This window comes from Hemibagrus wyckioides, linkage group LG02 (genome assembly GCF_019097595.1).
Source record: "Hemibagrus wyckioides isolate EC202008001 linkage group LG02, SWU_Hwy_1.0, whole genome shotgun sequence".
Classification (NCBI taxonomy): Eukaryota; Metazoa; Chordata; class Actinopteri; order Siluriformes; family Bagridae; genus Hemibagrus; species Hemibagrus wyckioides.
Genome location: NC_080711.1, coordinates 21021657 through 21036695, shown reverse-complemented (window position 1 = coordinate 21036695; position 15039 = coordinate 21021657). Strand labels below are relative to the sequence as shown.

The window sequence follows — 15039 nt, the reverse complement described above, 5'->3', positions numbered from 1 at the left end:
TGATAATATATATAAGTTAATAAATTCACATATTTCTTAAAATGTTTTGTGGTGCTTAAATTAGTTTTTATTTAAGTAAATGCTGTTTAATTGTCAAATGATAAGAAATCTCTCTTCAGTGCAAATACCTAGATTATGAAAATATGAGCTCAATGTATGATTACAGTACACATGTGTTTTTGTAATGATATTTAAGGAAATGCATCAGTGTGGCCTTCGTGCACAGTAATACACAGCTGTGTCTTCAGTCTGCATGTTCTGTCCTCTCAGAGTCACCGTGCTGCTGGAGGCATCTTTAGAAATACTGAACTTGCTTTTTAGAGACTCTTTATGATACATGGTTCCACCCCCCCAAATGTCATTTATCCATTCCAGAGTTTTCCCTGCAGGTTGTCGAATCCAAGCTGTAGCGTAGCTGTTATCAGTAACTGAGTAACCGGATACTTTACAGCTGAGGGTTAAAGAATCTCCAGGCTTTAACATCACTGAGGTGTCCTGAGTGAGCTCTACTGCACATTCCACATCTGAAAAAAAGAGATGTCACAATTTCAGTAAAAATGTATGTACAGTAGGTTATAACTGCAGTAATTTACTAGCAGCTCTGAGTTCATTACTGAAGTGAAACTCACAGGATGAAGCTGCCAGCAGCAGCAGAACTGGAAGGAACATCTTTTATCTAAAAGCAGTGCTAAACTCTCCAGAGCCCACAGTGACCGTGGCTGATATTTCTCTATATGTAGCTGTAAGGGGAACATTTTGCATATTTATTTGCATATTGTTATGCTGATCTTCAACAGGTTTTAATAATCACAATGGAAATGGTCTTCGGTGTTTAAATTAGTTTGCATTTCTTTAAGACTGAAAAGTAAAAAATACTCCTAAAAATATCCTGAATAAATCAATATTTGTCTGATAATGAGTGATACCAAATGAGTCTCATACAGAATACAGTTTGTGGATTCACTTTTGTTCACTTTATTTGTTAAACTCTGCTGCCTCCTTCAGTTGTTTCAATTATTGCACCTCACACTGTGAGAACAGACTGTGTGTTAAACACAACACACTGCTGGAAACATGCTGTATTATTCCTGAATCCACTCAGTAAATGCTGATTCCAACTGTTGGTTTTATATATATATATATATATATATATATATATATATATATATATATATATATATATATATATATATATATATATATATATATATATGTGTGTGTGTATGTGTATATATATACATATACATATACATATACATATACATATACATATACATATATACACACACACTATATTCTCTCACCTGCCTTGACTCGCATATGAACTTAAGTGACATCCCATTCCTAATCCATAGGGTTCAATATGACGTCGGTCCACCCTTTGCAGCTATAACAGCTTCAACTCTTCTGGGAAGGCTGTCCACAAGGTTTAGGAGTGTGTTTATGGGAATTTTTGGCCATTCTTCCAGAAGCGCATTTGTGAGGTCACACACTGATGTTGGACGAGAAGGCCTGGCTCTCAGTCTCCGCTCTAATTCATCCCAAAGGTGTTCTATCGGGTTGAGGTCAGGACTCTGTGCAGGCCAGTCAAGTTCATCCACACCAGACTCTGTCATCCATGTCTTTATGGACCTTGCTTTGTGCACTGGTGCACAGTCATGTTGGAAGAGGAAGGGGCCAGCTCCAAACTGTTCCCACAAAGTTGGGAGCATGGAATTGTCTTGGTATGCTGAAGCATTCAGAGTTCCTTTCACTGGAACTAAGGGGCCAAGCCCAGCTCCTGAAAAACAACCCCACACCATAATCCCCCTTCCACCAACACTTGGCACAATGCAGTCAGACAAGTACCATTCTCCTGGCAACCGCCAAACCCAGACTCGTCCATCAGATTGCCAGATGGAGAAGCGCGATTCGTCACTCCAGGGAACGCGTCTCCACTGCTCTAGAGTCCAGTGGTGGCGTGCTTTACACCACTGCATCCGAAGCTTTGCATTGCACTTGGTGATGTATGGCTTGGATGCAGCTGCTCGGCCATGGAAACCCATTCCATGAAGCTCTCTGCGCACTGTTCTTGAGCTAATCTGAAGGCCACATGAAGTTTGGAGGTCTGTAGCGATTGACTCTGCAGAAAGTTGGCAACCTCTTCGCATTATGCGCCTCAGCATCCGCTGACCCCGCTCCGTCAGTTTACGTGGCCTACCACTTCGTGGCTGAGTTGCTGTCATTCCCAAACACTTCCATGTTCTTATAATACAGCTGAAAGTTGACTGTGGAATATTTAGGAGCGAGGAAATTTCACGACTGGATTTGTTGCACAGGTGGCATCCTATCACAGTTCCACGCTGGAATTCACTGAGCTCCTGAGAGCGACCCATTCTTTCACATGGGTCCCATGTTTGTAAAAACAGTCTGCATGCCTAGGTGCTTGATTTTATACACCTGTGGCTATGGAAGTGATTGGAACACCTGATTCTGATTATTTGGATGGGTGAGCGAATACTTTTGGCAATATTTTGTATATATAATTTTTCCCACTTACAAAGAATAGAGAGATATGTAATTTTCATCATAGGTACACCTCAACTATGAAAACTAGAAAAATAGAACTTAATATTTGGTACAGAATCCTTTGTTTACATTTACAGAGGTCAGACGTTTCCTGTAGTTCTTGACCAGGTTTCCACACACTGCAGCAGAGATTTTGGCACACTCCTCCATACAGGTCTTCTCCAGATCTTTCAGGTTTTGGGGCTGTCGCTGGGCAACACAGAGTTTCAGCTCCCTCCATAGATTTTCTATTGTTGGGTTTAGGTCTGGAGACTGGCTAGGCCACTCCAGGACCTTGAAATGCTTCTTACGAAGCCACTCCTGAGTTGCCTTAGCTGTGTGTTTGGGGTAATTGTCATGTTGGAAGACCCAGCCACGACCCATATTCAATGCTCTTACTGAGGGAAGGAGGTTGTTGCCCAAAATCTTGCGATACATGGCCCCATCCATCCTCTTCTCAATACGGTGCAGTCGTCCTGTCCCCTTTGCAGAAAAGCACCCCCAAAGCATGATGTTTCCACCCCCATGCTTCACGGTTGGGATGGTGTTTTTGGGATTGTACTCATCCTTCTTCTTCCTCCAAACACGGCGAGTGGAGTTTATACCAAAAAGTTCTATTTTGATCTCATCTGACCACATGACCTCCTCCCATGCCTCCTCTGGATCATCCAGATGATCTTTGGCAAACTTCAGACGGGCCTGGACATGTGCTGGCTTGAGCAGGGGGACCTTGCGCATGCTGCAGGATTTTAATCCATGACGGTGTAGTGTGTTATTAATGGTAACCTTTGAGACTGTGGTCCCAGCTCTCTTCAGGTCATTGATCAGGTCCTCCCGTGTACTTCTAGGCTGATCTCTCACCTTTGTCAGGATCATTGATACTCCATGAGGCGAGATCTTGCATGGAGCCCCAGTCCGAGGGAGATTGACAGTCACTTTGAATTTCTTCTATTTTCTAATCATTGCACCAACAGTTGTTGCCTTCTCACCAAGCTGTTTGCCTATTGTCCTGTAGCCCATCCCAGCCTTGTGCAGGTCTACAATTTTGTCCCTGGTGTCCTTACACAGCTCTTTGGTCTTCCCCATAGTGGAGAGGTTGGAGTCTGATTGATTGAGAGTGTGGGCAGGTGTCTTTTATACAGGTAACGAGTTCAAACAGGTGCAATTAATACAGGTAATGAGTGGAGGATAGGAGGGCTTCTTAAAGACAAACTAACAGGTCTGTGAGAGCCAGAATTCTTGCTGGTTGATAGGTGATCAAATACTTTTTTCATGCAATAAAATGGAAATTAATTATTTAAAAATCATACGATGTGATTTTCTGGATTTTTTTTACATTCTGTCTCTCATAGTTGAGGTGTACCTATGATGAACATTACAGATCTCTCTATTCTTTGTAAGTGGGAAAACTTGAAAAATCAGCAGTGTATCAAATACTTATTTGCCCCACTGTATGTATGTATAAACAGCTCTGGAAAAAAATAGAGAGACCACTGCAAAATAATCAGTTTCTTATGTTTTGTTTCATTTTTTGTGAACTACTGACAATATTTCTTCTAAATTCCAAATAGAACTATTCTTATTGTTATTTAGCATGTATATTTAAAGGAAATGAAAACACATTAAAATAACCCAAGATCATACAGTATTTGCAGAGCTTTAAAAATTAAAAAAACAAAAACAAAATGCAAATAATTTGTAAACAAACTGTGTTAATGCTTTGGCTAAATAATATTAAGAAATCAGTATTTGGTGGAATAACCCTGATTTGCATGCATTTTAGCTCCCTGATCTACACCAGTTTTTCACATTGCTGTTGGGGAACTTTATACCACTCTTTTTGCAAAAAAGCAAACAGCTCAGCTTTGCTTGATGGTTTGTGACCATCTATCTTCCTCATGATGACATGACTTGATACATATATATATACATATATATATATATATATACATATATATATATATATATATATATATATATATATATATATATATATATATATATATATATGTATATATATATATCTATCTCAGTGGCGGGCCATGCATTTCACACCTAGGCCTTCACTGGTGTCCTTCCTGAATTAATCCATCTCTATACCATCATTCTGATCCCACGGCAATAGATACTAATCAACTATTAAATAGGAAAGTGAAAAAGAAATTAGGCTACAGTATTTCACACCTCACACGGAATAGTCAAATGACTAGTTGACTAGTTGAAAATGTATTTGTAAGGATGTCTGCAACCAAATTGATTTCTTCGCCTCTATCAGCCATTGTGAGTTAAAATATATATATATTTTATTTAGTTTTTGCGGTTTGCTGCCTCTGTCTACTCCAATTATCCAGTCAAAGGACAGGAAATTACTGACATAATCGTATGCCTTCCAGATGGCCCCAGTGACACCAACTCGAAATCTGATTGGTTAATGGAACAATTTCATTGCCACTTTTTTTAAGCTATGGTGCCTGCACTATTGATTCTGAAGGCCTTAAGGCCAGGCAACACATGATGTCAGCCACTGGCTGAAATATGATTGGATAAATACTCTTATCATAAATATACACTACTGGAAGTAGCGCAACCAAGAGAAAAGCTATGAAATGTAGAGAATAGACTATTGGGAATAAGTTAATACACATTCATGGAAAAAAATATTAAATATATTAAATGCAAATCAATGATTCAGATCACTGCTGTTTAGGCCAGCAGAGAAGGCCTAAGACCATTGATTATATATATGTTCTCTTTTTTATTTAAAAATGACTTTGTGTAACTTTTTTTTAAATGCTGCAAATGATTACAACTTCATTCCAGTGGAAGAAAGTGAAAGTGTGACTGAGATGATTTATTAGTTGCATTGAGAGGATGTGTGTAACATGTCTCATAAGGTTTTTGTAAGAGGAATCCACTATTCTGTCTCACTGTGAGTCACGAGCGCAGTAATAGTGGGAGACCTCAGTCAGTCTGGATCGGGAACAGCATCTCCAGCACCACCGTGATGAGCACTGGGGCACCTCAGGGCTGTGTGCTCAGTCCACTGCTGTTCACTGCTGACACACGACTGTGTAGCAATGCACAGCTTGAACCACATAATCAAGTTCGCCGATGACATGACCATGGTGGGTCTCATCAGCAAGAACGATGAGTGTGCACACAGAGAGTGAGTTTACATGGCTAGGACAACTTACTTTAGGTCCTTAGCTCTGCGTTGTCAGATGTAGCTCTATGTTGTTTTATGTAGCACCATGGAGAAACATTGTTTCATTTCACTGTGTACTGTTTCAGCTATTTATGGTCGAAATTACAATAAAAACTTCTTGACTTGACTTGAAGTAATCTTTTGCATTATTTTTGGATAAATGCAAATTTAGGTGTCTATGCTGAAGTGTTTGTAATGTGGGTATTAGTTACTTGTCTTGTCACTGTGTGGATCATGAGCGCAGTAATACACAGCTGTGTCTTCAGTCTGCATGTTCTGTCCTCCAATTGTTATTGTGTTAGTAGAAATGTCTCTGGAGATGCTGAACTTATTTTTCAGTTTGTCACTGTATGCTGTCTTCCTATTAGAATAGATGATTCCAATCCACTCCAGAGCTTTTCCTGCAGGTTGTCAGATCCAGGCTGTTTTATCGCTCGTAACTGAATATGAAACCTTGCAGTGGATGGAGAGACTCTGGCCTGGCTGGACTGTCATGGAAGCAGGCTGAGTCAGTTCCTCACCATGTACATCTGTGGAGGAAAACACTTGGGGATCTTCAGATTATTATAATTGCTATGTGTAGGCTAAACATTTATCAAAAGTTTAATAAGGTGTTTATTTGTATAAAATTATTATTGCTCATTCAGTTGCCTAAGAATTTTCCAAGAAATCAGGTTTTCCAAAACAAGCAACTGTATTAACAGATCAACACAATGTAACTGAGTTTAATCTGAGTGTCTTGATGCTGGATTCTGGAGTCATAACAAAATGTGAAAAGGGAGATTGCCTAAATGTACAGATGGAAACAGATTGAGATGGTTGAGTTTGTACAGACTGCGCTCTAGAGGCACAAAAGGCCTGTTTCCAAATGATCCAGATCGAGAGTCATTTAGGAGGAAAAAAAAAAGATAATTTTCTTGCTATCAATAAAAAAGTCAAAAACATATAACAACATAAAGTTGTTAAATTTAAAGAATCTACTTCATCTACTTCTTCATCCAGAAGCCTTTGAGAAGATGTCTCTAGTATGTCTTAGCCTTCACTGTCTCACGTGAACACATAAATATAAACTGTAAACAATATAATCAGATATATTGTTATATATTGTGAAATATAATCAGATATTTGTCTGATAATGAGTGATACTGAATGAGTCTCATACAGAATGCATTTTGTGGATTTGCCTTTTTTCTCGACTTTATTTGTTAAACTCTGCTGCCTCCTTCAGTTGTTTCAATTATTGCACCTCACACTGTGAGAACAGACTGTGTGTTAAACACAACACACTGCTGGAAACATGCTGTATTATTCCTGAATCCACTCATTATACACTGATTCTAATTGTTGGTTAAAAATCCTGTAAAATGAAAACTCTTTCAATAATGTTTTCTTTTTTATTTAAAAATGACTTTGTGTGACTGTTTTAAAATGCTGAAAATGATTACGACTTCATTCCAGTAGAAGTAAATTAAAGTGTGACTGAGATGATTTATTAGTTGCATTGAGAGGATGTGTGTAACATGTCTCATAAGGTTTTTGTAAGAGGAATCCACTATTCTGTCTCACTGTGTGTAATGAGCGCAGTAATACACAGCTGTGTCTTCAGTCTGCATGTTCTGTCCTCCAATTGTTATTGTGTTAGTAGAAGTGTCTCTGGAGATGCTGAACTTATTTTTCAGTCTGTCACTGTAAGCTGTATCCCCATCACTATCGATGTATTCAATCCACTCCAGAGCTTTTCCTGCAGGTTGTCGGATCCAACCTGTATGATAGCTCGTAACTGTATTTGCTTATCTGCTGATGATGGGAGGAGAATGTATCTGAAATGTATTTAAATCATGAGGAGGAGATTCATTTGATGGAGGCTTTGTGGATCATATTTGGAAATTTAACATTGAGGATTATTATCAGTGATTGAGGATACTGGAATCATGACAACAGAAAAAATCTACCTCAGATGTCATACAATAACGTTCTCACACTTTCTCACCCATGATTACACAAATTCTAATTTGCTGAGGAGATTATTGTTACCCAAGACACTACAGTATCTAGAGTTCAGGATAGTGATGTGATAATAATAGTGTTCATGATGTGCAGCAATATTAGAGATACAATATTTTGGTTTTAAATCAACACTACTGACTTAAAAAAATATTTAACTTGAAACTCGTTGATCTCATTTGTGGGATTATTGTTTTTTATTTAGACTTCTATAGATCAGTGCTGTGTCTTGTGGACCCTCTGTTATAATGAACACTAGATGAGTTTTTGTACAGGGATGTTGTTTATTTGTCTCACTTTGGGTCACGAGCGCAGTAATACAAAGCTGTGTCTTCAGTCTGCATGTTCTGCCCTGTTAATGTTACTGTGCTGCTGGACGTGTCTCCTGAAACCTGCTTTTCAGTTTCTCACTGTAGTCAGTGTGTGCTTTAGCTCTTCATTTGAATCTATTCCATCTAGTAAGGTAGGATTCTGACTTTTGCGAACTATTTGTTTAACTTGGTTGGTTCTAGAGTTATTTGAACTGTGTTATATTGTATAGCTTGTTGGTCCTTTAGTGTTGGTCTATGCTTCTTAGTTGTGTCAGGTGATTAATCAAGAGTAATTTCAATCTCCCTTAAGGTGTGAATTGTGGGCAGGGCTTACTAATTTATACTGAAGGCTCTGCCAAGACCTGTTAATATCTTAAAAAGTAAGTGTCTACTCTCATACTTTTCTTGTTCTGTTACGTTTGTAACTCGTACTTAACCTCATTTTGACCAAACCACAGACATTTGCCTCAAACCCATATCTGCTGGCCTTCTGACTCTTCTGAATTAATTCTCCTTGTCATTCAACAGCTGCCCTCCAACACACAAGGAAGAAAATATCCTGGACTTGGTCTTCATCTCCCTTCCCCAGCTACAGACATGACTGCTACCCCACTTCACATCTCAGATCATCACTTGGTATCCCTCACTATCATTCTCCCTGTCCTACCCAAACGTAACTCCCAGCATCCCTCTCTCATCTGGTGGAACCTTCACTCTATCTCTCCTTCCTCTGTAGCTTCCTGCACTCTTTCATCTCTTCCTGACTATGACTCCTTTTCCTCCCTACCCCTAGACTTAGCTACAGATACTATTCTCTCCTCTCTTTCATCAACCATGGCCATCATTCTCTGCCCTTTACCCACTAAACGCACGAAGACTTCTTGTTCTGCTCCTTGGCTGTCAGATGTGCTTTGCAACAATTGGAGAGAACTACAAACAGCAGAGAGGAAGAAATCTTGACTGGATGCAGATCTCACCTCTTATCATATGCTTCTGTCCAGATTCTCTTCAGAAGTGACTTCTGCCAAGACTTCCTTCTATAAGGAAAAGCTTGAAGCCTCTGCACAAGATCCCCGAAAGCTCCACAACATCCTCTCTGCACTAATCAGCCATCTCCATCTCCACCTGCTCCATCCCCTGACCGCTGAAGATGCCACTTTTTACACAGAGAAGATTGAGAAGATCTGCCAGACCTTCACGTCTGCCCCAACTTCATCCACGTTACACAGCCAAGACTCAGCTACTCCTTAACTGAAGCATCTCTCAACCATAGCAGCAAAAGAGGTTTTGCAAATCATCCACTCCTTCAATCCTAACACCTGCCCAATGGATCCAATCCCTTCCACTATGCTACAGACCATCTCACCTAACCTCCTGCCCTTCATCACCACAGTCCTCAATGGATCCATAACATCTGGACAGGGACCAACTGCCTTTAAGCAAGCAAGAGTTATCCCTATACTGAAGAAACCTGCTTTGGATCCCTCCGACATCAGTAATTACAGACCGGTATCACTTCTCTCCTTTCTTTCAAAAATTCTCGAACGAATTGTTTATAATCAGCTCTATATCAGCTCTAATCAGTTTATAATAACCTCCATGATCCCAACCTGTCTGGCTTCAAAGCAGCACATTCCACAGAGACTGCCCTTTTGGCAGTCACTGAGAAATTACATGCTGCTAGATCAGCCAGGCTGTCATCAGTCCTCATCCTCCTCGATCTTTCAGCAGTTAACCACAAGCCTCTTTTGTCCACCCTCAGGAGTCTTGGAATTTGTGGAACAGCATGGGAATTACTTCCTACCTGGATGGACACTCATATCAGGTAACATGGAAGGGATTGACATCTGCCCCATGCAGACTCTCTACTGGTGTCTCACAAGGCTCAGTACTTGGTCCTCTCCTTTTCTCCCTCTACACCCACTCTCTTGGCAAAGTTATATCCTCACATGACTTTTCACACCACTGCTATGCTGATGACACCCAACTTATCTTCTCCTTCCCTCCCTCAGATACCACGGCTTCTGCTCGGATCTCAGCATGTCTGGCGGACATTTCATCTTGGATGACAGCTCATCAGCTGAAACTTAATCCCAGCAAAACTGAACTGCTGGTCATCCCAGGTGATTCATCCCCAGCCCAGGATCTTGCATTATCTCTGAACAACTTCAGCCTCTGCTCGCAACCTTGGGGTAACCATAGACAATCAACTGTCCTTTTCCTCCCATGTTGCTAATGTGACACGCTTGTGTTGGTTTCTTCTGTACTACATTAGAAGGATTCGACCATTCCTATCCACACAGGCTACTCAAGTGCTTGTTCAGTCTCTTGTTATTTCGAGAATGGACTACTGCAACTGTTCAATTCGTTCACTGCAAATGATCCAAAATGCAGCTGCACGGCTTGTTTTCAACCTGCCTAAATTCTCCCACACCATCCCACTGCTGCTTTCCCTCCACTGGCTTCCGGGAGCTGCACGCATCAGATTCAAAGCACTGATGCTTGCCTACAAAGCCAAGAATGGACCAGCACCATCTTACCTTAAAGATCTTATTACTCCTCGCACTGCACCTCGCTCACTCCGATCCACTAGCACTGCCCGACTGGTCCCACCATCTCTCAGGGTGAAAGGTAGGTATTCATTTAGACTGTTCTTTGTTCTGGCACCAAGGTGGTGGAATGAACTTCCCTCTAGATGACTGTACAGCCGAGTCACTGACTATCTTCACACGATGTCTGAAGACCTACCTTTTCCTGAAGCACTTAAACTAGCTCTTATCTTTCCCTGTTTATGTATTGTTATATGTTTTTTTTAAAAAAAAGCCCCACCCAATTTTAGGCTAATGGTATCCTAAATCTGTAACCTACTGAACCAGTGTTAATGTATTCATTAAAAGAGACTTAAAGCACTTTTGTATGTCGCTCTGGATAAGAGCATCTACCAAATGCCTGAAATGTAAATGTAAGTGCTACCGCTAGCACATATACATCCGACCCACTCCAGAGCTTTTCCTGCAGGTTGTCGTATCCAGTGTGTACAGTAGCTGGTATCAGTTAATGAATATCCAAACACTTTACAGGTCAGAGTCAGTGACGGAACAGGGGTTAAAGTTGCCTAATTACAGGTCTACATTCTTTTTGGCTTGCCAATTTCTCAATAAGCTTCTGGTTAAAGTCAGTCATTTTAGTGACCAGTCTCTTTTCCATTGACAGCATGGCTAATGCATTTAATAAGAAGTGCTAGAAAATTAGAGCTCAGCCTCAGGTCTCAAGCCCCCACACCCCCCCACCCACACACATAAATGTACAAAATAGAGTTTAGATTTTTATTATTTTAAATAAATGGAATTTAAGAGTGGAATAGTACAACTAAATTATTTTGGGATTAAAATATATAATTATTGTTAACGTGTTACGGTAGCAGTCTTCTCTGGCTAACTTTAAGAGGGTGGCACCCCATATTGACCAGCCTTCACTGGCGATAACTATCATTGCAGCTTGAGTTTATGTTTGAACCAATTATTGAACTAATACGAAGCTTAATGTAGGCAATAATGAGTGATTTTATATTTTATTTTAGGTGACTTTATATTGATAAAATACACCATTATATATAAATATATATATAGACATAAATATGAATATCCAATTTAACAGTAAATGTAAATGTAAACGGTAAAGTGACAGTGCAAAAAATGTGTGACCTATGCAGAGTAGTGCAGTTATGTGTGTGCAACAATCTGCTGAGGTAGAATGACATGTATGAGGATGTCCAGTGAAAAGTCCAGAAAGTCCAGGTCTAGGTATTCTGGTTGAGGGCCTGAATGGCCTGCAGGAAGAAGCTCCTCCTCATTCTCTCATTTCCCTGACCACAACAGAGAGAAGAGTCCATTGTTGGGATGGCTGAGGTCCTTCATTATCTTCCTGGCCTTGGTCCAGCACCACTTAATGTATATAGTCTGCAGGTTAGGGAGCTTTGTGCAGATGGAATGCTCAGCTGATTGCTTCACCCTCTGGAGAGCTTGCTTGTCCTGCTTGGTGCTGTTTCCATACCAGACTGTGATGCTTCCCATCAGAATGCTCTCAATGGTGCAGGTGTAGAATGTCTTTAACACCTTTGAGGGCAATTTAAAGTCCTTTAGGCATCTGAGATTCTACATACGCTACCGGGCCTTCTTCACCAGGGTGTTAATGTGACAAGAACATGACAGGCCCTGCGTTATGTGAACACCTAGGTACCAGAAACAGTCCATTCTCTCCACTGGGGTCCCATTAATAGTGAGGGGCTGGTAATTCCTCTCCTGCTTTGTACTGAAGTCCACTATCGGCTCATTAGTCTTGCTGATGTTCAGGAGGAGATTGTTGTCCTGGCTCCATGTCTCCAAGTTTTCAGTCTCCTCTTGGTAGGCTGTCTCATAGTTGTTGGAGATCAGACCCACCCCCACGGTATTATCTGCAAACTTAGTGATGTTGGTGGAGCTGGAATTGGCCACACAGACGGGCTGAGGCCCAGGATCTCCAACTTAGTGGTGAGTATGGAGGGAATTGTGGTGTTAAACACTGAACTGTAGTCAACAAACAGTATTTTAACATAATTCCTGTTACTGCTGTCCAGGTGGCTCAGGGCTGTGTGATGGAGGTGTGCGATGGCGTCCTCAGTAGATCGGTTGGGCTGGTATGTGAAATGTAGCAGTTCCAGGGTGTCAGGTAGGGAAAAAGTGATGAAGTCTCTGATTAGGGCTACTGGGAGTAGTTGCTGAGGCAGGAGGACTGGGGTTCCTTGAAGACAGAAACAATGGTGGACTGTTTGAAGCACGTCGGGATTATAGACAGTTCCAGGGAACGGTTGAATATTTCAGTGAACACAGATGCAAGCTGGTTGGCACAGGCCTTCAGGACCGATGCCATCTAGTCTTTCTGCTTTCCTGGTGTTCACTTTCCTGAATGCCTTTCTCACGTTGTGCTCTGAGATGATGAAGGCGTTTTTCTCTTCAGTGTTCTCTGCATGCGTGCTGCTTATCGCACTGTTAGCGCTGCTGATGCCATTAGCACTGTGAGCTGCAGCCTCAAAATGAGCATAAAAAGTGTTTTGCTTGTTTGCCAGAAAAGCATCTGCATTCACCATTCTGGAAGATGGTGTTCTGTAGTCCGTTATTGTTCTTAGTCCCTGCCACAGACTCCTAGAGCTACTTTGATGAAATTGTGACTCTTTGCCTCCTTCACCACTCTTTGCACACTGTAGGATGCAACTTTATAGTCATCCATGTTTCCACTGGCAAGCCCTGTGTTATACGTGGCAGAGTGGGATCTCAGGGCATCGCAGATTATCCACCCACTGCTAGTGATTGGGAAACATTCTGATGATAGTCTTGTGAACTGTGTCACACGCTAGTTTCTCGATAAATCCCACAACAGCTTGTTGGCTCTCTTGCACAAAGCACAGTCTGGCAGAGAAACAGGCCCAGAGTAGCTACCATCTTCCTTATGCCTATATATAAACAAGGCTAAAGCAGGAAGACCTGGTTCAGCAGGAGGTCATGTGATGGACGGACCAATCAGTGGCCGCTCTACAAGACACTTTGGATGACGCAGACTGGGACATGTTTAGGCGCAGCTCTGATGATATCAATGTGTTTACCATCTTCCTTATGCCTATATATAAACAAGGCTAAAGCAGGAAGACCTGGTTCAGCAGGAGGTCATGTGATGGACGGACCAATCAGTGGCCGCTCTACAAGACGCTTTGGATGACGCAGACTGGGACATGTTTAGGCACAGCTCTGATGATATCAACGTAACGTTGCGCCTAAAGCTGCGCCTAAACATGTCCCAGTCTGCGTCATCCATGTCATAGCCTTGTTTATATATAGGCATAAGGAAGATGGTAGCTACTCTGGGCCTGTTTCTCTGCCAGACTGTGCTTTATGCAAGAGAGCCAACACCTTTCAGCCACCTGAACCTGTACCTGTACCTGAAACGGAACCTGAACCTGAGCCTGACCTAGTACCTGAATCTAAGTTAAATGTTATTGTATAGTATGCAAATTACTCTCTGATTTTTAAATGTTTCCATAGTCCTCACTTTGTCACACTGTTAAATATTTCTGTGTTTAAAACAGCATATAGGGAACAATTTTATACTGAGTGGATCTCATGTTGTGTGTTATGTTTTCCTTGCTTAAATTTAGAAGTAATTTAAGTAATCTAACATCAGTATAAATGTCTAGACAATGTTCACATCAATCCAGTAAAAGTCAGCAAGTGGTAATAAAAGTCAGAGACACTGTAAATAGTTTGGTTCTTTGACCTCCATGAATCTAAAAACGTGGGTTTGTCATGTGATTATAGCAAGTATGTGTTTTTGTACTGATGTCTAAGGGGAAGTATCACTGTGTGTCACGGGCGCAATAATAAACTGCAGTGTCTTCTGTCCTCATGCTGTTCATCTGCAGATACACCTGCTTCTTACTGTTGTCTCTGGAGATGGTGAAGCGGCCCTTAACAGCACTGGAGTAATATATCTCACCACTATCATATCTTATAGTTGCAACAAATTCCAGTCCTTTTCCAGGCGCCTGTCTGATCCAATTCATCCAGTAGCCACTAATGTCTAATCCAGAGGCTGTGCAGGTCAGTTTATGAGACTGATCAGGTTTGATGATCACTGGATCAGACTCGATCAGTGTCTGACTGCAGGAATCTGCAAGAACACACAAAGATATGTGTTAAGTTAAAAAAAAAAGTAGAAAAAATCCATGAAACGCTTCTCTATATAAATAAAATAAATAATAATACTAACATTGAATGAAGATTGCTAGAGTAAAGTAACTCAAAACACTGCCTAGTCCCATCTCAAAGAATTAAAATGATTCCTGCTGCTGTAAATGAACACAAACTGCTGGTATGTTGTTGGGCTGAATGTTTCAGCATAAATGGTTCAAATGCAGGATTTCATTTGCATGACACGCCCACT

General features: G+C 41.0%; 1 gene segment (V, D, J or C); it reads right to left on the bottom strand.

The window, feature by feature from the left end:
- Positions 1–204: 204 nt before the first annotated feature.
- LOC131364256 (Ig heavy chain V region 914-like) lies at positions 205–669 on the bottom strand. The segment is given in 2 exon segments: positions 205–524; positions 630–669. Coding segments are annotated over 2 exon segments (360 nt in total).
- Positions 670–15039: the final 14370 nt, after the last annotated feature.